Raw genomic sequence first — 24631 nt, 5'->3', positions numbered from 1 at the left:
TTGAAGCCAAACTGATGATACTCGCACTCCCCTATCACCTTTTACCTGACTCTCTCAAAGAGCTTTCTCCAGATTCAGTAACTAACCCACCCTACATCCCTGGGAGGGAGGGGATTATTATATCTATTTTACAGATAAGGAAGCTGAGGCAGAGAGATCACACAGCAAATCACTAGCAAACTTGGAACAAAATCCACTCTGACTCCCAGTCCCCTGCTCTAAACCAAAGCCCAGCCTAGGTTTTGGATAGTAAGTCTCCCTCTGCATAGTAAGGTATGGGAGCCTCAGGGAAAACTTCCATCACCCACACTTGGAACAGAAGGTTTGGCAGCTGGGAGTGGGGACAGGTTGCTTGTTTGGGGTGGGTTCACTCACCAACTTTATTTTCTCTAGCAGAGAGGATGAAGTCATTAAGCAGCAGCAGGTGAGGCAGGTCATAGGTGTATACTGGGCACCATGCTGATAGAGTAGGCCACACTAGAAAATTAGCCATAAGGCTTTGTAAAATTAGCAAACTGGGGCCTTTTCTGCACCAGAAAGTTGTACTGCTTTGTCTATATAGTGAGAGTGATTCAACATCCCCTCTCCCCAGTGCAGACAGTTATACTGGTATAAAAGTGTTTATACGGAAAGGAGAATAAGGTATACCCATATAAGGCACCTTTGTACTTGTATCTTGTGCTTTTACAAGATAGCTAAAGATAATCTAAATAAGTGGTTAGGTGTTTTGATTTGAATAAAGTACCACCCAAACCTTGACCCTAAACCTCCTTGAAGTATGGAAAAATTCAGGCTGCTCTTTTGTTGTTGTCTTTCAGCTGTGAGCCAGAAGTGTAGCTGTTTCTGCACTGAACAACAGCTGTTTATACTGAGGGGTTTCCCTTGGTCCTCAGGTGTTTACAGATAAACCAATGAATCAGGAGAAAGAAAAGTCTCCGGCAGATGGGGTCGCTGTTGCTAGTGTACACCAGTTTGTGCTGTTCCTTAGAGGAGTAGTTGCTGGGTTTCTGAAGAAGAACCCTGTAGAAAAATAAGAATCTGTTTACCTACTGCTCTGTGTACAGCGGCCAAATTCTGAAGCTCCTATGTGCCTGGAGTGCAAGAGCTCGGATCTCCCGCTCACAACCCAGCCATCTCCAGAGCCTAGTACAGTAGGCAGGTCCCCTGCTAAATTCTGACAGGCCTAACTAAGATGAACCCTTTGTGTTAGCAGCTTCTTGCTCTGCTGTCAGCAAGGGTACCTCCACAGCACACTCGGATATTTTCACAAGTACTGCTGGGCCCACTCAGCAACCTGCCCTGTCTCCTGGCCTTCCCCTTTGCATCCTTTGCTCTGGAACTGGTAAGCTACCTCAACAAAGAAGCTAAATGTTCTGCAGCTGCTGCATGAGCCCCTGCCTTTCCCGCTCAGCTTTACCTTGGGACTTCGTCCCCCTCTGAATACCATAAAAGCAACAAACTCATTCATGAAGCAAAACATTCTGCTGTCATGGTAAGAAGTCTTGCAGGCCTTTGTCACCAAAGAGACCTTAACAAGGTCAAAGAGGAATCCATATCTCCCTTGAGGAACTGTTTTCCTCAGATAGAAGACCATATGATCCAGATGTCAGCACAGGGCAAGTAGTCAAACACTTTTATACCAGATGGCTATAAATGAAAGCCATTCAGTCGGTGCTATTAGATTTCAGGCTACAGATTCTACAGAATCCAGTCCAAGTCAGTTCAGACAGTGCTGTGATGGTGGCTAACCTCAATAATTCAGGAGGGACAGAGTAGCCTTGCTAAGGGAAAGGTTACTCTTGAAATGGGGAAAAATGGTTCTTATTTCTCAAAGCAACCCAGGTATTTGGGGAACTCGGCCTCACAACAGATTATTTCCACTATTCTAGCATAGGTCCTGGAAAGTGCAGCCTCAATCTATAAATATTTCACTGGGGCCTGAGTCGCCGACTCCTATTAATTCTCAGAGTCTTATTCCATGAGTAGTGCCATTGATTTCTTTGTGACTATTGGTGAAGTAAGGTGAGTCATGGAGAAACTAGGGTGTGACAAATCTACAGCAAGAATCTATAATAGACACGTTTGCCACAACTGCAAAGTGCCTCTGTTCTACAATAGATACAAGTTTATACAGATAAACTGGTCTCTATAGTTACAAATCACAGCCTTTTCTAGGCCTTTCCTCCTTTTATCTGCATTCCCAAGGTGCTCAGAAGACTAATGGGAGAGAGAATGAACTGATTATCGTAGCCTCAGATTGCAAAGAAGCTGTTTTGCCTATCTGGCTCTGTTGACCCTAGCTATGCTCTGGTTTCTTCCTCACAGGGACAAACTGTTGTCTCATGGGCTGGTCTACTCCATTTCAGCAGCCTGTCCCTGTAGGCACTGATTGTGAGAGGCTGAGCCTGAAGCCCCAGGTGTAATCTGCCTCAGTCAATATTCATTCAAGTCATTCATTTGTTCTAAAACAACTGACCAGTGATGAGCATTACAGTTTGAAAAGAACCTTTTCATGGTATGCTGATAGATGTATTTCCTCCTTCATGTCCCAGATAGCTGAATTTTAAAAATTCAGCTAATGTTACCCAAAGAAAATTCTAATTCTTAGGACTTTAAAGGGCCAAACTTCTGCATTTAGCATTATTAAAGGCTCTACTGTTGGGGGTTTCTCTGTAGGACCTTTTGCCTCAGTCAATAGTTTTCTATGAGCAGTCATGCATCTGAAGCCCAGATTCCATGGTAGTGGCTCAGTCTGGTGCTCAAAAGACATTGCCACTTCTCCTTTTGAACTGAAGGTCACTACAATATTTCTTTAGGACATGGTTCTGCCATCCTTACTCATGTCATCTAGCGTCTCACTCTGGAAATAGCACCATTGAACTCAGTGTGAGGAACGGTGGCAGAACCAGGCCCTGAGATTTTCTTTTGTTCAAGGTAGTGTTTTTGGGTTGTGATTACCTTAGCCAGAAGCCTGGGAGAAACCGCAGTCTTTTTCTGCAAATTCCCACTAGCTGCGTTGCACCCTGGCAAAGCAATCTTGAAAATTGTGCCCTGTGTCAATCCAAAGCAAAATTCCATCTTTAGTATTATTCAGTAGTCCCTCGTGTATCCTCCTCTCCCAGCATGAAATGTAACATGGAAAGGATCATGCACTCACTGCCTGATGCGAACGGAGCCATTCAATGTTACTTGAGGAGGACAAAAACATTCAGCTCGCTTGATCAACTCTGTCTCTTTTGGACCAACATAAAAAGACAAAGCAGCTTCAAAAGCATGGAATCACTGGAAAAATCTTTAAATCGAGATTGGACGTTTTTCTAAAAGATATGCTGTAGTTCAAATGGGAGTTAACTCAGGGAAGGTGTTATACAGAAGGTCAGGCTAGATGATCAGTGATCCCTTCCGGCTTTATGATTCATGAATCTATGATTTCTTGATGGACTCCTTCAGCTAACCTTGAAGCATATCTCCAGGAGGATAGCTGATTCTGTACCAATGAAAGCCCATCAGACCAGCAGTCCTGGGCAGAATGTGGTGCAGCTTCTACTGAAGTAACTTGCAAAGCAGCCACCTGGTATTACGTCAACTCGTCTACTAAATATTGTAAGGTAGACATTACCAGCTGGGCTGATGCAGCTTTTGTCCAGCGCATGCACAGAGGTACAAATAAAACAATAATTAAAGATCTTCTAAACCTAGCTGGATGTGAAATCTTAATATTATGTAGCAGAATGGCTTAGAGCTGGGGATATTAGTAGCTAGACAGTACAAGCATGGCAGATGAATGGCTAATGGGAATGTAGTTCCAAATGTCAGGAGAGAGAGGGAAAAAAACAAAGTAATTGAGGTAAATCAGATGTGGCTGATACAAAATGATTCATCTATGCACGTATCCTGATAGAACAATGTACTATGTCTAATAGTGTGGTAGGTACAACGTTATTTTGGCCGAGCATGCTGGTGAGTGCTGGAATGCTGGCTTCTCTCTGCACATGGTGTTTGAATATAACCATAGACTGCTTTTCTGTCATCAGATAAAGAGTCAATACATTCAGCAACAGAGTAAAATGAACAAGGACCATATTCAGAAAAGAAATTCGACCCACTCAGAGACCAATTTGTAAAGAAAACAGTGCTCCCACATTCAGTTCAATATACCTGAACATCAAGTGGCACATATCCCAGTGAATAGTGGTTCCTTGTCATATGTATGGTCAGTATGACAAGAGAACCTTGGATTATATTAACCACCAATACATCCTTTAAGTACCCAGAGTCTACCAAGAATTCCAGGCTAGCATTGATATTGGCTGCAGTGCCTCGTACAGCATAGTAAAGGTGCAGATTACAGTAGCCTTGAGCAGTCTTGACTTGCTTTCCTTTTTTTACACTGTGGCTGGAGGGGATTATATCGGGTAATCCCTCTTGGAAGGCAACACCCTATTGCACAGGTGAAAACTGAACAAGCCATGTGTACCACATCATGCCCTTTTTAGGCTCCTTTGTTCCCTGGGGGTAGCATCTTTTGGTCTATCTTACATCTCATTCTCTCAAATGGCATGTAACTTGTATGTTTGTCAAACATGGTTCATGCAGATGAGGTCCAATGATCTTAAAAATACCTCACCAAAATACCTCACCTATCCAATGGAGAATGCCCTCTACTGGTGCCACTCCCAATCCTTTGCACTAAGCCCTGGGGTCTCCTTTCCAGGGCCGGCTCCAGGCACCAGCTTAACAAGCAGGTGCTTGGGGTGGCCAAGGGAGAGGGGCGGCACCTCCGGCAATTCGGGGGCAGCAGGTCCCTCCTTCCCTCTACGAGCAAAGGACCTGCTGCTGAACTGCCACCACCCATCACCGCATTTTTTTTTTTTTTCCTTGGGGCGGCAGAAATGCTGGAGCCGGCCCTGCTCCTTTCCCAATGTACTGCCAATTTAGGTTCCCCTTTAATTTTTCCTGAGCCAACTCTTGTGACTGAGGCTTCTGTTCAAGGTGATCTGGCCTCATTTCCCTCTGGGTATCAGGAGGAAGCAAGAGGATGGCAGTTAGGAAGCTCCATTAACAGGCGCCCCAGGGGAAGGGAATACTGTCTGCCTCCTCAGGTTACATGAGCACTGCACATGCAGGAGGGCTTGCAGAGAAAACAGAGCAAACAGCAGAGCATGAAGGTCCAGAGGGATACTTATGTGCAACATCTCTTCCCTGTAGCCATTGTACTCTCTGCTCATGCAAGCTGCACAGGGGAGGGGATTGCAGGGACAACCCAGCAAAGAACCTGGGGGTCTCTCTTTGCAATCCCCAGAGATCAGCAGCCATCAGCCTCTTCTAGCTAAAATCCAACACAGTGCAGCTCGGACTCCTTGTAATGATGCTTCCCATTCATCTCTGGAAACTGCATCCAGGGGAGGGGCAGAGTTCTCTTTGCAAGGCAGATTCAAGCTTGACTGTAACAGGTTTAAGCAGGTTTCCACTCTGGAGCATGCTGGCTGGGTCCATGCAAGCCCCAAACTTTCTGTCAGTTGGCCCTACGAGGATTAAAAGGAGCCAAATTTGTACTGAATTTGGAGGCAGAGGAGAGACAAGGATTGAAACAGAAAGGAAGGTGCACTGGGAGGCAGAGAGGCTGTGTGAGGAAGCCCTTCAACTGGAGAAGGGCCAGGTTATGCTGCAACACTGCTGGAGCATTAGCAAATGACCCTTCCTTCTCTTTTCCTCATTAAGGCTTTGCCAACCCACCCACTGCAGGTGGTGTGTCATTACCTTGTGTGCACAGTGGTAGGGGAGGCAGGGTCGTCTTTGGGTGACAGGAATCCTTGTGGCTAGGAGTCTCAGCAGCAATTGCTGCTTTAGGCCTATGCAGCTGCATTAATTCCTGCCCTTTCAGGGGTCCCACTTCTCACTCCCATCATCCCAGCTGGTTCCCTGTCCATGACCCCGTTTGACTCTGGCGCCCAAGGGCTCTGGCAGGGGGTGAATTTCATAACAGCTCTTCCCACCCCTGCTTGGAAAGCTGCACGTTGGCTCCATCTCCTGGCCATATAAGGGAGAATCCTCAAGGAGCTATAGAGCTTCACTCAGAGGTAAGGGATTTGCTACAGCCTGAGGGGGGTCACAGGCAGGGAGGAGGGGTGCTGTGGATACAGGGATGTGTGGGAGTTTGGACATCAGTGGGAAGCGAGCTGGACAAGCCCCTCATGGGTTATTTCACACACAGCCACACAAAACCTAGGCCCAACTCTGTTCTCTGGGTGGCACGTGTCATTATCCAGAGAGGCAAGTGGGGGGTGGGGAGATGAACTGCTTTTTGCCAGTTCCTGAGATCCAGATTTCTGCACGATGCCAGTCAGCCTTGCCCTGGTGTTTTTTATTGGGCCTGATTCTCCACTGCTCTGCACTCTGCAGGTAGGGACACCAGTGCAAAGAGTGTAAAATGCTATTGGCCTGGCAGCTTGTGACAGTCCCTTTGCACATGGGCCACAGTTTGTGTGGTACCTGGCAGTAATGAGTCAGGCTCATCGTTCCCATTTGACCTTTCACTTCCCTAACCTGGGGGGAAGGGGAGGGCAGTTTCGCCACACATGCTGCAATCATAAAGCTGCCCTGCTTATGGGTTTTCTTTCTGTAGCACTTCCTCAATCTGGTGGGGGCGGGAAATGACAGGCTAACAGTGATGTATTCAGAGTGAGATCCCTGAGGCCCTGCAGAGGGTTCCCAGTACATCCAGACTAACAGAACCACAGGGGTGGGGCCCTGTTTGCTCCCAGTCCCCTAGAGGAGAGAACGGTCTGGTCCTTTCTGTAGCTCACCTGGACACCAAGGAGCTGAAAGGATGTCTCTTCCCCGTCAGCTGCGAGACAAGAGGTGAGTTCCCCAGACACACTCCATTACCACTCTGCTCTTTCCCTTTTGCGTGGACACAGGCCTTTTTGAAGAGACACTGCCTGGGTGTGGCTGCAGCCACCAAAACATTAGGCTTCCTTTGTGCGTGTGGGAGCCCTCAGTTTTTAAATAGGAATAGCCGCCCTGGTGCTATCGGGGGGGCCCATGGAAAGCTTCCCATTCAGGGAGGGCAGCGGGTATTTGCCTCTTTGTCCTCCCTGCAGCTCCACCAGGGGAGGGTAACTTTAAACTGCAGCTGGGGCTCCACAGCAAAGGCAGGCTGGGACAGCATCTGTACATCCCATGGCTGCTCTAACAGCAAGTGGTGGCACCTCCCAAGTTTGGAGTGGTGCTGACTAACTCCAGAAGAGCAAGGGATTGTGGGCAACTTCCACCACTCCAACGCCCTTCTGGGTGGACTCTCCACCGCCAGAGGCCCCTTGTTCTGGAGTTTGATGGCAGAAGGGTGACTTGATCCCCCTTCCATAGTCTTTGCTGAGTGGGAAAGTATTCCATTTGCTAGAACTGGAAACCACCTTTTCCCCATTCCCACTGCTCCTCCACTTCGTCCTCCAGCACTTTTACTTCATGCTTAACACACAGAGAGCTCTCACATGGTGGCATGTGACTGAGGCAAATGAATTTGTGCTTCTCTGTTTTTATCAAGGGGGTTGGGCAGAGAAGGGCCTGAAAATAAGGTGAAAATGGTCTGGTCAGACCTGTGAGCCGATTACTATTTATTGTGTATACAGACAAAAGTCAGAGAGGTGCCCATGCTCACCTTAGGCCAAGGCAGACTGGTCTATAATCATTATCCTAATGTAAGTGGGGGAATGGTCCTGCTATTGTAAGGAACTTTCCTGGCTTATACACTACCCCAGTGGACTTAGCTAGCAGAAGGATCTGAGTCCCTGCTCCCACTCCCTTTACCCGGAGGCCTGCCTGACCTCAAAGGCTCCCCTTCCACTCTGCTGTGTGGCAGAGTCCTTGTAATCCCAACAAGGCTGGGCCCAAGATTCATGGGGGGCTAGGGTGTCCCCACTCTGGGGTGCTCTTTCTGCTCTGGATGCTTCCCTGACCCACTGACCATTGCATATAGTTCAATAAATACAATTTATTAAACAGCAATCAATTAAAAAAATAAGTAAGAAATGGGAAAGGTTAAAGGAAAACCTGTCACCCCACTCTGTGGCATGGGGACATCCCAAACAGTGTCTCTGGAACGTCAGGGCAGTTCAGTCTGTTCCTCACACGTCTCAGGCCCTGGCTGTGCTGCAGGGATGCTGCAGGTCTGACACTTGCTCTGGCGGAGGCCACAGGCACTCAGGCTGTAGACAGCAGGACCCTTCTTCTCAGCATCAGCCCCCCCCCCACTGGTTGGGGTTATGATCAACCCCCCCCAAGTCTGGCGTGCAGAGCCTCTTGGCTGAGGGTTTCTCCCTGCACTGGGCCTGCTGCCCAGGGTCCCCCTCGCTTTCCCCAGCTGCTATCACACCCGGCTCCGGACAGCCCCAGCCCCAGCTCCACCACTCTGCCTCAGCCCCAAGCCCTGCTACTGCTCTGCCTCCAGCTCAGCTCCCCGGGCTGCTCCTCTAACCCCTCTCTGGCTCTGGCTGCTGCTCTCTCCTTAGCTCCGCCCTTCTGGACAGGCAACTCCAGCTCACACTGAGAAGGACGGGGGGACCCCATGCTTCTGACTCTCTCATTGGCCTGCCTGCCTCATCAATCAGGCTGACCTGGAACATTGGCCTCTCCCCATTGGCCCTGAGGACAGTCAATCTCAGGGTCTTGATTCCTCATCAGCCTTTCCCCTTTCTTTTGATCCTAGGAAAGGGCCAACCAAAAACCCCACTAAGTTTCAGAAAGGGGCCAACAGTCCACTTACACCAAGTTTTCTAGACACTGTAGGATGGTCGAGAATGTGCCCCGGGACAATGTTATCTGCCAGCAAAAGTGCGCTAACCCAGACCCTTTGGTGTGTAGCCCTGCTGGTGTGGCTGGACCTTAGAGCATGGGGGCTGATTTTCAGACTCACTGTGTACCACAGCTCTCACTGACTTCAGTTGGAGTTGTACATATTCAATGCCCCTGAAAATCAGACCTCAGAGGTCTATACAGTCATCCTTGCAGTTTGTGGGGCCCCAGGCTTCCAGAAAGAGAAATCGGGGCATGAGTTGCCTTCTTCTTGCTTCTGTTGCTGTCTGGTGCCTGGCAGCAAGATGTTGCCTCCCCAACCTGGCTCTACTGCCTGCGAGGGAGATAGGACCAGCCCAGGAGTTGCAGAGCTTACATGGAGCCATTAGTTTGCTTGTGCCAAAGGTCAACACCAGCTGTAGTAACCCAGCTCTTTTTTTCTCTTGCCTTTCAGTGACTTTGACCAGCTTCCAAATGAGGTGCCTGTCTCCGCTAACATTGCAGATGCCCAAGAGAAGAGCGGCTTCACCAGTTACTATGTAAGAGAGAGACTCTCCATGTGCTCACAGGCGTGACTGGCTCAGCATTGGGTCAGGGAAATAGGATGCAACCTGCCTGGCCTGATGCCGCTAGGCATGACCTGCTGTCTATACAGCCTTCCGGTCTCCATGTTGTTGGCTGGGGCCTGCCTTCCTCTGGAATGGGGAGATGTCTGTCACAGGTGCACCCTGACAATCCAAGTACCTGTGGGTGTTGCCTGACAGTGATGGGCTCTTTGGCACTGCCTGTTTCCTAAGTCTTTTCATAGCCTTGTTTGGGAGATTCAATGGGGATAGGAGGATAGAGAGTCTGACAGGGAATAGCCTATCCTGGCACATGCAAATTAGGAAGCTCCCTCCTCCACAGAAGAGGATGTCAGATCTGGACAGTGAATCACTGGAGCACCAGGGAGGAGAACGGGAGGGAAGGAGGAAAGAGGGGCGTGAGATGTGCGAAGAGTGAGCTCTGGATGAGGCCTGCTTAGTGTGCCCTCTGCTGGGTAGGCTCCTCTTGCCAGAGGCATTGACCACCGATCTCTCACCGAGGGACTGAAGGGTTTAGACTCGGCTGCAATAAGTCTTGGCTGCTATCTGCTTAAGTCTCCTGGGAGTGTCTGGGTGCCACTTGGCACAGGTTTAATGCTTGGGAATCAGGCCGTCCATTAATCATAGCAAACTAATCTGTTTGGGAAATCGGCGGGAGTACTTTCTGGTGGTTGGAGCAGGGGACTTGGAGTCAGGAAATCTGGGCACTGTTTCTGACTCTGCCGCTGACTTGCTGCATGACCAAGGACAAGGCTCCTAGGCCAGAATGTTCAAACTTGTGCGCTTGAAGTCAGCGAGAGTTATGGATGCTCAGGACCTCTGAAAACCAGGACCTTAAATTAGGGGCCTAAACGGGGATTTAAGATGTCCAAGGCACCCAAGCTTGAAAATATTATCTTTAATCTCTTGGGGCATTAATTTCCCCACCTGTCAAATGGCAGCCATAAAGTGGTGTCCTGCCCTCTGATGGAAGGTGTTATAGGAGAGTAAAGTATTATTGTTAGCATTATCTAATGCCTCAAATCCTCCCAGGTTTGCTGTTTGTTTCCTACTACGCCATCAAGCAGTCACAGTGACATGATCCATGGGAAACCTGGGGACACAGGCAAAATCAGCCTGGCATGGTTATTATTTTATAGCACCCAAAATGCCAGGTTCTTAACAGAAGGCTTCCCTTCAACTCCAGCCTCCTGAGAAAACAGCCCAGACAGTGGACGGCTGGCTATATGCATTTGCTCTGTGCCTCACTTGCACTCTGTAGATCTTATTAGGTATGCATGTGACCCTCACTCCCTCTTCCCCTTCAGGTGTTTGTCATTGAGGTGAAGACAAAAGGAGGTGGCAGATACTTGATCTTCCGCCGCTACCGCCAGTTCTACGCCCTGCATAGCAAGCTAGAGGAGAGATATGGGGCAGAGAATAAAAGCAACACCTTTGCCTTCACCCTCCCCGTGTTGCCAGGTACGCTGTTGTCGAATGCAGCCCCGTGTCTGCTCCTAGACATCCTTAGTAGTTATTCCAATCCAAGCTTCTCCTAGTGGAGCTCATTGTAGGGAAGGATGCCGGAGTGCTGGCTGTGAGAACCAGTTCCCAGCAATGGGTGTTGTAGAGATCAGTGCAGGTGCAGTGGCTGAGGGATCTCCTCCAGCAAGGGACACTGACATGAGGAAAGCTGGAAATCCTTTTGCCTGTATTTCTTGTCTCGGATGCTACTAGCATGTTGCTTCCTTCCTATTTTCTTTTTGGTAACTCTGATGGTTTGTTGGTTTTGTGCTTTCCAGGAAAGGTTTATGTTGGTGCGAAAAAGGAGATTGCAGAGAGCCGGATTCCTATCCTCAATATTTACATGAAGGTAAAGCTTCAACTTAGAGTTGAGGTTGCTGTGGGCATACAGAGTCAATGCTTTGGATAGGTCCCATTTGAAATCATCTTGGATAGCTATGTCCACCCCAGCAGGGGGTACCTGGTTCTCTTTATGGTGCTCACCCTGGGACACCCTACTTTCCCGAGGCACCATAACACTGGGGAGAGAACTCCTTCGTGTGCAGGTTGATTATGGGCCCTGTATTAAATGAGTGGCTGACTGGGGCCTGCAGCAGCTGATGGGCTGATAGGCCGTGATAGGGAGCCTTCCACTGCCCAGCTCTGCCCTCTCCCCACAGAAATCGCTGTGATTCTCGGGTGGGGGGATGACAGGAAGAGGGTGAATGTCCCTGGAGTAAATCAGGCACACTGGCAACACATTGGCCAAGGCCAGCAATGAATAGAGGCAAAACCAGAAGCTGCTCAACCCTGTCCCGCTTAGCAGGGGGATTTCTGACAGTGATGTACCTCCTCTGTGTGTCGGTAGATTGGAGAGATGTTTCCATTACCCAGGTAACATACAGGGCGGATCTTTCCCACTGCTGTTACTCTGCTCCCTTGTCTCCCCGACACAGAAGCTGCTCTGCCTGCCCAGCTGGGTGCTGATGGATGAAGACCTGCGACTGTTTTTCTACCAGTCGGAGTTTGACTGTGAGCAGGTGCCGAAGGGGCTGCGGCGGCTTCGCCCACGCACTCGCCGAATGTAAGCCTCTGATGTGTTTCCTCTTGGGTGCCTGCTCGAAGGGAGGGTGTCCAGCGCCCTTTGGGGAGAGGGAATTGGGGAGTCCAAGTGTGTCCCCCAATAAGTCAGTCAAGTCCTACTCTACTGCTTGTCTGTGCCATGTAAACTGGACTGTTCCCACCCTCAATAGCTAAAACCCTCCAGTATTCAGGCTGCATTCTGTCTAAGGCAAGAGAAATGCTGAAAGGCCATCGGCACTGTTTTAAAATGGTGCCCCACTCATTGCGCTAGTGACTCTGTCCCGGTGATCTCTGTAGGGAGCTGTGTGTGGTGTGGGCAGGCCAGGGTTGGGGGCTTGATCCTGCACTGCTGAAGTCAATGGGAGTTTTGCCATTGACCTCAACAGCAGTTGGATCAGATCTTAAATGAATGTGGAGACTCAATTGGTCCCCATGCCTCACCGGAGCAGGGGCCTATCCTCCAGAGCAGCGCTGGGATCCCACAGGAGATCTGCGCTGTGTAGAACAAAGGAGAATGAATTCCCCTCTCAACCCCGTGTGTGTGTGTATGTGTGTGTGTGTGTGTGTTGAATTAACACAATCCTTAAGGCTGAGATTTTTCCAAGGGAACTAATTAGCTCTCCAGGGCAAGTCTAGGGTTACCATACATCCGGATTTTCCCGGACATGTCCGGCTTTTTGGGCCTCAAATCCCCGTCCGGGGGGAAATCCCAAAAAGCCGGACATGTCTGGGAAAATCGGGACATGCGGGGCCGGGCCGGGGGGCGGGGCCGGGCCGGCGGCCAGCGGTGCTGGGCCGGGGGTGCGGGGCCGGCAGTACGGGGGCCGGGAACCGGCGGTGCCGGCCCGGGAGCTGGGCTGGGGGCCGGGGCCGGGGGTGCTGGGCCGGGGGCTGGGGGTGCTGAGCTGGGGGCCAGGCTGGGGGCCAGGCTGGGGACCGGCGGTGCTGGGCCGGGGTCGGGCCAGCGGTGCTGGGGCGGGCCGGGGGTGCTCGGCCGGGGGCTGGCCCGGGGCCGGCACCCCAGGGCCCGAGCCGACCCAGGCTGGAGACGCCGGGGGGGCCAGACTGGGCCGTGCCTCCTCCCCCCACCCCCTCCCTTACCCGCTTCAGGCTTCCCGCGAATCAAATGGTTCGCGGGAAGCAGGGGAGGGGGCAGAGTTGGGGCGGGGACTTTGGAGAAGGGTGGAGTTGGGGCGTGGGCGGGGCTGGGGGCAGGGCCGGGGCCCCGTGGAGTGTCCTCTTTTTGGACACTCAAAATGTGGTAACCCTAGACAAGTCTGACTTCCCTGCTCAGCACAGCGGGAGGGAGGGATTCCTCCAGAGCGGGGTTGGTAAGAGAGATCTAAGACTGAGTATACGGTTTGAATTCCCCTCTGTGCTCAGCAGAGGGCTTTGCCAGGGAAGGTTTGCTGCTGTGACACACCAGAGCTGAGAACACTGGGGTTAATGTAGTCGTGTCTGCGTCTATTTGCTTGACTCGCATGTCGTGCCCAGATACTCTGGTGCTTTGTAAAGTGACTTGGATCACCTGCCTCCTAGAGAGTGAGGAAGCAAAGACTGTGCTATTCAGATGCTTTTCTTACCACTAGAAAGGGGTGTTTACCTTCCCATTGTCTCCTTCCTCTGCAGCAAAAGCATTATGCACCAGGAGCCTGGTTTTGACCGCATGGCAGCCCCGCGGGCTGAGGTGGGTGCCCTGTGCAGCATGCAGCAGGTTGTAAACAAAGCTGCTCTTATTACATCTGTGCCGTTCTTGGGAGAGGTTCATGTGTTGCGGGAGGAGGGAAAATGCAATAAGCATAGATAGGAAATTCCTCTCACTCCAGTGCAGGAGAGGGGAAGGGTAGGAGAGACCAGCATGGGGTGAAGCAGAGGACTGAAGATATGTGTGTGTGTGTGTGTGTGTGTGTGTGTGTGTGTGTGTATGTATGTATATATATATATATACACACACACACACACTCTGACTGAATTCCCCCTCTCAGTTGAATAACAGGAGGGTCTTATTGGAGGATCAATATGAGCTGAATCTCAGAAATGACAGAACAGAGAGAACTCACTGCCAACTTTTCTGTATTTAGAGGGGGTCACCCACAGACTCACTCTCACGCTCCGATTCAGCAAAGCACTTAATCACATGCTTAGCCTGAAGTATGTATTTAAGTCTCATTGCTTGCTGTAAGATAAGCATGTGCTTAAATGCTCTGAATCGGGGCCTGCGGCATTCTCATCACCAGGACTGGAAGAGCGAGGAAAATCCAGTCCTCAGACCTAAGCTGAGAAGGGGAAGCTCTTACAAATGGAAAGGGGCGGGGAGAGAATGTGAAAGAGTGGGGGAAAGGAGGGAGAGAGATAAAACAGGGAAGATTTCAGAGTAACAGCCGTGTTAGTCTGTATCCGCAAAAAGAAGAACAGGAGTACTTGTGGCACCTTAGAGACTAACAAATTTGTTAGTCTCTAAGGTGCCACAAGTACTCCTGTTCTTCTTAAAACAGGGAAGGTAAAAGTAGATGGGACAAGGCTGAATCAGACCAGAGATTTCATGGGGAGAGAGGGGTTTGGGGGAAAAGAGAACGTTTCAATAAACTGAAACCTCGTGAAAGGGGGAAACACTTACAGAGCTAATAGTCCTAGGGAAAAGTTGGGCATTGGGAAAGAGACTCAAAATCTAGGAAGATACATGGAAAATAGGAAGAGCAAAGAGAAAAAGAGAAGAACAAAGGGGATGGCAAGTTCCTGCCCCCCCCCCCCACCGCTTCCCTTTTAATTGGGTAGAAAACTTTGAAACTGGATTTTGAATCTGCCATTTGATGGCGATTTGGATGTTTCCAGCTGATTTAAAAATAATCTTTCCTGGCTTTGGGAAAGAAGAGTTGACACTCCTTCCTCAGCCGCAGCTCCCGTTGGGTATTTGTAAGGCTGACTGCATTCCCTTCTGTCACTAGCAGGAAGTGGGGTCTCTCCAGGGCATGTGGCTGGACGCCTGCACTTTCCTGTTTGAGCAAGCAGAGGCGGCTCAGAGTTTTCCTGAGTTGAAGTGTTTTTTCCCTCTGCCAAGACACAAGACACTTACACTCTGAAGCCTCTTTGGGAGGCCCTTCTTAAGAGAGACACTAAGCTTCTTTTTTGGGGCTCCAGGGTGGAATATGTTGGTATCCACTTGCTTCGCTAAGACCAATGTTGTCCCCTTACTAAAACTCAGTGGGGGTGTTCTGTTTGGCTAGCTCCCAGTACCCAAATAAAGGGGCAGGGTCGATGGGAAATCAGGACCCTGAGACTGACAGTTCCCAGGAACAATGGGGAGAGGCCAATGCTCCAGGTCAGCCTGATTGACAGGGTGGGCAGGCTAATGAGGGAGTCAGGGAGGGTCCTGTCTTCCATGTGAGCTGGAATTGCCTGGGTCAGACAGAGTGGGGCTGAGTTAAGGAGAAAGCAGGGCCAAAGCTGAGCTGGGAGCAGAGCTGTGCCAGCCAGAGGGGCCAGAAAAGCAGCCCAGGAAGCAGGTCAGAGCTGGGAGCAGAGTCACAGAAGCAGCCCACAGAGCCGACCTGTGCTGGGAGGGGAGCTGCAGCAACCAGGGCCAGAAAAGCAGCGCAGGGAGCTGGAGGCAGAGTGGGGCTGGGGCTGGATCTGTCCGGAGCCAAGTGCAGTGAGCAGCTGGGGAGAGCGAGGAGGGACCCTGGGCAGCAGGCCCAGCGCAGGGAGATGCCCCCAGTCAAGGGGCCCTGCATATTATGTAAGCGGGGGAATGGTCCTGCTATTGTGGGGAACTTTCCTGGCTTATACACTACCCCGGTGAAATGGGCTAGCGAAAGGATCTGAGTCCTCGCTCCCTGCCTGACCTCAAGAGCTCCCCTTCCACTCTCCCGTGTGGCAGAGTCCTTGTAACCCCAATGAGTCTGGGCCCAGGATTCCTGGGGGGCTCGACCCCCAACCTTGTCATGGTCACTTAGGGCAGGGGCTAGGGTGTCCCCACTCCGGGGTGCTCTCTCTGCACTGGATGCTTCCCTGACCCACTGATCATTACATATAGTTCAAAGCAAATACAATTTATTAAACAGCAATCAATTAAAAAAATCAGGAAAAACCGGAAAACCCGTCACCCCGCTCTGTGGCACGGGGATGTCACAACCAGCGTCTCTGGAATGTCAGGGAAGTTCAGTCTGTTCCTCACAAGTCCCAGGCCTCTGGCCCTGTACTGCAGGGATGCTGCGGGTCGGACACTTGCTCTGGCAGTGGCCACACGCTTTCAGGCTCTGGTGGCAGGACCCTTCTTCCCAGCATCGCCCCTGCCCCATCGGGGTTACGATCCCCCTCCAAGTCTGGCCTGCAGGGCCTCGGCTTCCTGACTCACCTGCCCGCCCTGTCAATCAGGCTGGCCTGGAGCATTGGCCTCTCTCTATTGTTCCTGGGGACTGTCAGTCTCAGGGTCCTGATTTCCCATCAACCTTTCCCCTTTCTTTTGGTACTGGGAGCTAGCCAACTAAAACACCCCCACACAAAGGAAAGGAGGCTGCAGCCAAGGGGAAATGCCATGGAAAGGTTTACCCAGAATGTATTCTGGAACAAAGGGATTCCAGCGAGACTTTGCCTTTGAACTGCCCTGCTCTGGGGATGCACACTTCCATACCTGGGCACTAGCAGCTTGGAATTGTCTCAAAAACAGAAATTGTTTGGGCCATGGTTTTGCCCTCTGGCAGATCTGAATGTTCAGATTAAGGCTATTAAAAACTCTGGGCTCAGTTGCTTTGAGATCCTTTTCAACTGCTGAAGACAGCAGCTCTTGGCTCAGTCATTCTCCATGGCATCTGTACCCTTTTTTTATTAATAGTTACTATCGTTTATGTAGTTTATAAAAGCCTGTTTAAAGAGTTATTTATATTAGTCACTAGCGAGAGGGGATCCGATGTCTATCCTCCTTTATGAGAACCACCATCTTCTGAGCGCTCAGTCTTTATTTGTTGTTCTGAATAGCAGAAAGGATCTGAGGGGCTTGGGGCTCCAGTTCCCTATATGACCTTGCACAAACATTTGGATCTGTGATGGGAAGTGCATGCTGCTCCAACTCTCCCTGCTTTCCTGATTGCTCCAGCTCTCCGTGTGCATCTCAATAGCAGGGATCTATTAGGCAATATACTTCCAAGAATGTGAGTTACAGGGAAATAACCTTTCCCTGTCCAGCGCATTCACAGGAAAAGCAGGAAAGCAGAGTTCTGTAACTCTGAATTTATCATTGAAATGGTGATTATTTCCCCCAGGCACTGTTTGACTTTCTTGGAACCAGTACACTGGAGTTGAACTTCAAGAAGGGAGACTTGATCTATCTACTCAGCAGGATCAACAAAGATTGGCTAGAGGTAAGACTGAGGTTACTGGGGCTATGCTAGAGTTTCTGAGCTCTCAGGGTACATCTGACGTTAGTCCATGAGAGACTAAGGCCCAGATCCCTCATCCTGACTTCCAGTGATTTCAATGGAAATTAGTAGTCTAAATAATTTTGAGGATCTGGGATTAAGCTTCTATCTCCATATTCCAGGGTCCTTCCTTTCTAGGCTCTGTTTGGATTTTAGGTTTCCTCTCCTCTGGCGCTTGTGTTTCACTTGTACTCTCTTTGCCTGTAGTGCACTCTAGAGTATGTAGAGGTGAGTAGAACACACACAGGCCACAGAAAAGAGAAGGAAACTCCTGGTCAGATGTGATTGCTTGTGTTTGCATTATTTGTGACACACTGCCCTCCAGCCCCACCTGCACCGCCCTGTTTTGGGGGGACTTGGACACTATGGGGAGGTAATGAGACTGGGCTGCGGGAGCATGCAGGATGTCTGCTGATACGGTATCTCTGCTTTCTATAAGAGGACAGCCTTCATGGGGAAGTATCTGATGTTTGTATATCATACACTGCCCCAGTCCTTCTGTAGCCAACCACCTAGTTCAATATTCCTGTTATAGGTACGACATCAGGTCACTTCCACTGCACTCATCTCATTATGTTGATATAGTGTACTTGGACTTTCAGAAAGCCCTGGACATGGTCCTATATCAAAGGCTCTTAAGCAAAGTAAACAGCCATAGGATAATGAGGGAAAATCCTCTCATGGATGAATAACTGGTTATAAGATAGGAAACAAAGGATAGGAATAAATGGTCAGCTTTCACAGTGGAGAAAGGTAAATATCTGGGTCCCCCAAGGATCTCTACTGGGACCAGTACGTTCAACATATTCATAAATGATTTGGAAAAGTGGGTAAAACTGTGAGGTAGCAAAGTTTGCAGATGATACAAAACTACTCAAGATAGTTAAGTCCAAAGCTGACTGTGAAATTACAAAGGGATTTCACAAAACTGGGTGACTGGGCGACAAGTTAGCAGATGAAATTCAGTGTTGATAAATGCAAAGCACGTTGGAAAATATAATCCCAACTATACATACAAAAATGATAAGGTCTAAATTAGCTGTTACCACTCAAGAAAGACCTTGGAGTCATTATTTATAGTTCTTTGAAAACATCTACTCAGTGTGCAGCAGCAGTCAAAAAAGCTACAGAATGTTAGGAACCATTAGGAAAGAGAGAGATAAGAAGACAGAAAATATCATAATGACATTATAAAAATCCATTGTATTGCCCACACCTGGAATACTGTAGGCAGTTCTGGTCAACTCATCTCAAAAAAGATGTACTGTATTAGAACTGGAAAGGGTACAGAGAAAGGCAACAAAAATGAAAAGGGATTAGACTAAAGAGACGTCTAAGGGGTGGTATGGCTGAGGCCTATAAAATCATGAAAGGTGTGGAGAAAGTGCATAGGGAAGTGTTAGTTACCCCTTCACAGAACATAAGAACTGGGGGTCATCCAATTAATAGGCAGCAGGTTTAAAACAAACAAAAGGAAATACTTCTTCACACAATGTGCAGTCAACCTGTGGAACTCACTGCAAGGGCATGTGGTGAAGGCCAGAAATGCAACTAGGTTCAGAAAAGAACTCTATCAGTCCATGGACGATAGGTCTATCAAGGGCTATTAGCCAAGATGATCAGGGATGCAACCCCATGCTCTGAGTGTCCCTAAACCTCTGACTGCCACAAGCTGACAGTGGATGACAGAGGATGAATCTCTCAATAATTACCCTGTTCTCTTTATGCCCTCTGAAGCATCTGTCACTGGGCACTGTCAGAGAGAGGATACTGGGCTAGATGGGCCATTAGTATGACCCAGTATGGCTGTTCTTACATGACCACATCTGGGGAATTCTGGTGGTTATCTCCATGGAAATGACATACATTTCCACAGCAGATCACATGTAGCAAAAATAGTGCCCTCTTTGTCATTCTTTTCCTTCCACTTGTCTTAGGGAACCGTCCACAATGCCACCGGAATCTTCCCATGTGCTTTTGTGAAGATCATTCAAGACTTACCCCCGGAGGAGGGCACTATCAATTGGCTGCGCTGCTATTACCAAGATGACACTGTCAGCATCATCAGGTAAGGAGACGATGCTTTCAGGTGACTGCTGGAGAGATGCCCAGACTCCTGCAGCCCAGTCAGGGATCTGCTCTGATCATATGAGATGACAATGTCTTTTCCCTCTTCTAGGGACATATCAGTGGAAGAGGACCTGAGCAGCACCCCATTGTTCAAGGACCTTATGTCATTAATGAGGTACAGTACAGGCAGATGGAGGTGCAGCCACTATTGGATGCAGAGATTCACTCCCAGGCATATTTCCTAAGTTCCTCCCACTCCTGGCTGTGTTAGGATCCATCCAGCCATCCCAGTGTTCTGGGCTTGACATACTCTTCCCTATTATCCTGGAGAGTTGGCAGTTGTCACAACCTGGCCCAGTACCACTCTGTATGGTCCCTAGTCTGTTGTGAAGGGACCCAATGACTGGATCCCATGTGCTCAAGCCAACTGGACCTGGGCAGAATCTTGTCATTGTTTCTAGCTATGGGACTCTAGGACACACTCCCAGTCTCAGTCCTCTTCTCTGACATCCTTGGGATGTGGGACACCACTGTCCAGCCACCCTAGACATTCATCTACACAGGAGGGAAAAGGCATTGCCACCACCCGTGGAGACATCTGCAATGCACATAAAATGCTCTTATTTTTACAAGTGTTGCCAGCATCATTGAGTGTGCACCTCCACTGAGCAAGTCTTGATAATGTCTCTGCCTGCCCTGTTTATGATTTGTATTGTCGTAGTGCCTGGAACCCTAGTTATAGACCAGGACCCCATTGGGCGAGGCACTGAACAGTCATCCCCAACATCCCTGCCCCCTTTTGCTAGTCCAGTGTGCCTGGAACTCACAGGCATTGCAGTCACATAGGCGTGGCTGGTTCTCCCAGCTCAGCCCACCAATGCTTTTCCCCACTCAACCCTAAACTTGCCAGCCCTAGGCTTACAGAAATAATGAGTCCAGGCCCTCAAGATTGTGAGATTGGCTTGAGACTCCTGAGACTTCAATCATAAATGTTGGAGGGTTTTTTTTATTTACCTTCTGGCATTTGAGAAGGGTCACATTTTCAGATTATTTTCTCAAGCATGAGGTCTGAGATTCCCATGTAATCAAATGACTCCAGGAGCTGGGGCTTTAAGAAAAACTTGCGATAAAACAGAGAGTTGACAACACTATTGATCAGTGACCTCTCTGCACTCTGTTAACACCTCCCTTTGGTCTTGACTTGCCTTGTTCTCTCCAATGTGGTTTTAGCAGGCCTGCGAGCCACTGAGCCATCCATCAGCTGGCTTGGTGTGATGGACAATACCACAAATAACAAGCTGGACACATGGCAATAGGAGGAAATAGAACTTCACTATAGTTTTAAAACTTGGAATATTAAAAATCAAACACGGGCCAGTTTTCTTCCACTCTTGTAAATAGGGTGACCAGATGATAAAAAGAAAGAGGACACATGGCGGGGGCGGGTCACCGGCGGAGCAAAAAAACACCGGAGTGCGAAATTTCGGGACAAATTGCGGCCCGACTGATGGGACAAATGTCTAAATATCGGGACAGTCATGATTTTGTCAGGACGTCTGGTCACCCTACTTGTAAAGGAAACAAACAAGGGGGAAAGGAGTTGTTTATGAATTTACCAATTTTAAATCGTTTTAATACACTATTAAATCAGTAGACCAATAGACCTGAGAGAGAATGCTGTGTGGCTTGAAAGCTCATCTCTCTCACCAACAGAAGTTGGTCCAAAAAAAGATATTACCTCTCCCACCTTGTCTCTCTCATACCTTGGGACCAACGAGGCTACACCAACACTGCAAACAAATATTAAACCAATAAACTATTTTACTTACTGTAGAGCAGTTCTTTGTTGAGCCACTTATCTAGGAGCTGCTGGCGTAGCATCCCCCACATGTTTGCCCAACCTCTGAAAGGGATAGTAGAAGAAGCATTATAACTTAATTTTGAATGACAGTGGAATTACAGATACATTCAGTAGGCAATACTATTCCTGCCTCCTAACTGCTCCAATTGCAAATTCACCTGTCCCTAGCAGTCTAGCTGGCTTTCTGTAATGGTGTTTGAAACACTGTTGTCTACTAGCAGCCAAACTCTATAGCGTGTCCCTAGTGCAGGGGTGGGCAAATTACAGCCTGGGGGCTGCATCCGGTCCTTCAGACATTTTTATTCGGCCCTCGAGCTCCAGCCGCGGAGTGGGGTTGGGGGCTTGCCCTGCTCCGCGCATGCTGGGGCTCTGCTCGGCTCCCAGAAGCAGTGGCATGTCCCCTCCTACGCGTAGGGGCAGCCAGGGAGCTCCGCACACTGCCCCCGCAGCTCCCATTGGCTGGCAACTGTGGCCAATGGGAGCTGCAGGGGCAGCACCTGTGGACGGGGCAGCGCGCAGAGCCACCTGGCCGCGTCTCTGCATAGGAGCCAGAGGGAGGACATGCCGCTGCTTCCGGGAGCTGCTTGAGGTAAGCGCCACCCAGAGCCTGTCCCCCCAGACTCCCTCCTGCGCCCCAACCCCCTGCCCTGATCCCTCGCCCACCCTCCAGATCCCTCTGTCCCAGCCCAGAGCACCCTCCTGCACCCCCAACCCTGCATCCCCAGCCGAAGCCCTCACCCCCTCCCACATCCAACCCCCAATTTCATGAGCGTTCATGGCCTGCCATACAATTTCCATGCCCAGATGTGGCCCTTGGGCCAAAAAGTTTGCCCACCCCTGCATTAGTGAGATGCATTGCTGGCAACCATTTTCAATAAGTAATGGCCTACTGCAGATGTACCCGCAGAGGCCAGTGTTGGAGTGAAGGGCAAAGAGACCCCGGCCTCAGCTTCATATCTGTATCATGTTAATACACTATGCAGTATGGGGACAGCTGATAGTGTAAAGTCTTGTTGTTAAGAATCTGACACCTCTCATTCATTGCCTTGGGAAGGGTTAAATATCTTCAAAAAGCTGGGTGTGCTGCCATTCTTTAGAGCTCTCCTTAGAGGGCTGCTGTCTCTCGTACACCAATATGCAGTATCTTCCTGGCATTGTTTGAATCCTTTTTTCCTCTCCTAGGAGAGAGTTTGACCGTGATGACATTGTTCTGAATTACCGGGACTCTGAGGGTGACCTGATCCGTCTGGTCTCTGACCAGGATGTTGAACTCATGGTGTCTCAGGGCAGGAGACGGCCCTCCGAGAAGCATTTTTTCCCCTGGAAGTTGCACATCACCCACCAAGATGACCTCAGTGTCTACAACACCAGCCCAGCAGGAGGCACTAGTCAGGCACTAGCAATAAAAGGACAGTGACTGCCACAGGGAGCTGTTTCAACTGGTGGCTGCACCCCTCCATCCACTGTACCGATTGTTTCTTTTAACTAGGCTTGAGACAGGCAACAATCACAGCAGGATAGATACTGGTGCTCTGGGACATGGAACAACCAGAACAAGTGGACCTACTTCCGCCTGAGAGCAGAAGTGCTGAGGTGTCAGGGGAGCCTGCAAGCCCTCAAAGACTAATTGGACATTGTTAGTAAATGTTAGTAAGCTGGATATAAATAATTATAACTGTGTGTCAGTGTTGGGTTTGAAGTGTTGTTTTGGCTGGGAAGAGAAGATGTGCTATTGTGGACTATGCGCCTTTGCGGGCTGAGCACCCCAGCATGAAATCTGGGTGGAGCACAGCAGAAGCTCCAACTGTTGTCATGGGGCCGACTGGAACTGGTCATAGAATAAAGAAGAGCTCTGTCTAATGCCTTTAGCACTGAGTGATCACTGAACACCACCAAAGGGAATGGGAAGGCTGCAGGGGGACCCCAAATGGCCCCTGGGATTCACCATGCTGCTGGGTTACCCTACAGTGAGGAGGATAATTTCGGGGGCTTTTATGACAATCTGTTCCTGCTTGTCTAAGCCCCATCTCCCACAGCAATGTCTCTCTGGGGGCATGAAGATGCCAACATCTCAGGGTCCGTGTTCTCTGATGTCCAGGTCCACTCTGCAGATAGTAAATCCAAATGGGAAAGAGTTCCTCAGAAGGGAGGCAATGAACCGTGGCTGGCGAGAGGGCATCACACAGTAACACTATCCCCTGGCTGGGGGTGCAATGGTTGTTTAGGATCTGCACATGGCTGTCCTGTCTGACATGGCTCCTCAGGGAACCCAGGGGCTTCTAGTGTTTGTTCCTTCCTGCTGGCCCTACCCAGATCATCTACTTGCCACAGTTTGCAAGGGGGAGAGGGGCCCTCTCTTTCCCCCAGTTGCCCCAGCCCCACCCCCAGGCTTGGAACTATTGATTATTTTGCCCGCAGCTGTGAACTGATTCTGGGCATGAATTAGGGCTGTTTCCCCACTATCTGTCAGTGGGATTAGGTCAGAATGAGCTGACTGCAGTGGAATGCCAGGGGTTTGCAAGTAGAAGACGTTAAAATGTAATCAGTGGTAACTATGGGAGGATTATCTCCCACCCTCAATAATTAACCATGACGAGTTCTGCTGTTCCAAGGTACATGGTGTGGGGGAGAAAAAATTGCTCAGTGACTAAAACGGGAGGCCAAAGTGCAGTTTACAGAGATCTCCTATTGGGCTTCCTCCTGCTTCAGCACGGAGTGCACAGGTCTCAGCATGCAGCGCGCTATCTCCAGCCAAGTAGCAAGGCACAGTATGCGTATGTACAGCACCAAGGCCAATGGGGTTCTCTTTAGGCACTACCACAATACAAATAACAATGACAATATGAACAGCTCTGAGGAGCAAGGCTGCAGGGGGGGCCGGAACCACCCAAAGGGTGAGGGGGAGGAATAGCTCAGTGCTTTGAGCATTGGCCTGCTAAACCCAGGGTTGTGAGTTCAATCCCTGAGGGGGCCATGTAGGGATCTGGGGCAAAAATCAGTACTTGGTCCTGCTAGTGAAGGCAGGGGGCTAGACTCAATGACTTCTCAGGGTCCCTTCCAGTTCTATGAGATTAGGTATATCTCCATATATGAAAAGTTAGTGCTAGTGCTCTTCGGGGTTTCAAAGAATGGAAGATTTGGGCCCACTGGCCTGGCACTGGTTTGTTGCTGTGCCAAGATGACATGGTTCCAGGCTCCTGAAGAGATCTGTTTGCATCACTAATTGGGCCTCATGCAAAACACATGGAACTCAGTAGAAAGACTACCATTGACTTCACTGGGCACTGAGATCAGGCTCACAGAGATTATCTGTGATACAGAAAACAGGGCAGCTCAGGGGTGTA

At 49.7% G+C, this 24631-nt stretch overlaps 1 protein-coding gene across 2 annotated transcripts; it reads left to right on the top strand.

The window, feature by feature from the left end:
* The first annotated feature begins 6290 nt into the window (after window positions 1-6290).
* Window positions 6291-23160, top strand: NCF4 (neutrophil cytosolic factor 4). 2 transcript variants are annotated; one of them, XM_034777471.1, is made up of 10 exons: window positions 6291-6861; window positions 9248-9332; window positions 10685-10838; window positions 11159-11229; window positions 11816-11943; window positions 13572-13629; window positions 17201-17299; window positions 19294-19424; window positions 19536-19601; window positions 22470-23159. In XM_034777471.1, exons 1-10 carry the CDS (start codon window positions 6830-6832, stop codon window positions 22702-22704), a joined length of 1059 nt encoding a protein of 352 aa, XP_034633362.1. In that variant the 5' UTR covers window positions 6291-6829; the 3' UTR covers window positions 22705-23159. The 2 variants fall into 2 exon arrangements, with proteins under 2 accessions (XP_034633362.1, XP_034633354.1); XM_034777463.1 differs by lacking the exon at window positions 6291-6861 and adding an exon at window positions 8699-8854 and having other exon boundaries at window positions 22470-23160.
* Window positions 23161-24631: the final 1471 nt, after the last annotated feature.

The sequence above is a fragment of the Trachemys scripta genome, chromosome 1 (assembly GCF_013100865.1).
Source record: "Trachemys scripta elegans isolate TJP31775 chromosome 1, CAS_Tse_1.0, whole genome shotgun sequence".
Lineage (NCBI taxonomy): Eukaryota > Metazoa > Chordata > Testudines > Emydidae > Trachemys > Trachemys scripta.
This window is presented reverse-complemented; position numbering and strand designations above follow the sequence as displayed.

What these genes read in the sequence shown, in the direction of transcription:
- NCF4 (XM_034777463.1), top strand. Translation starts at nt 8,799, where the DNA reads ATGTGCCCCGGGACAATGTTATCTGCCAGCAAAAGTGCGCTAACCCAG. An exon ending in CACCCTCCCCGTGTTGCCAG is followed by an intron (nt 10,839 to 11,158) that starts GTACGCTGTTGT and finishes TGTGCTTTCCAG; the next exon opens with GAAAGGTTTATGTTGGTGCG. An exon ending in CGCCCACGCACTCGCCGAAT is followed by an intron (nt 11,944 to 13,571) that starts GTAAGCCTCTGA and finishes CTTCCTCTGCAG; the next exon opens with CAAAAGCATTATGCACCAGG.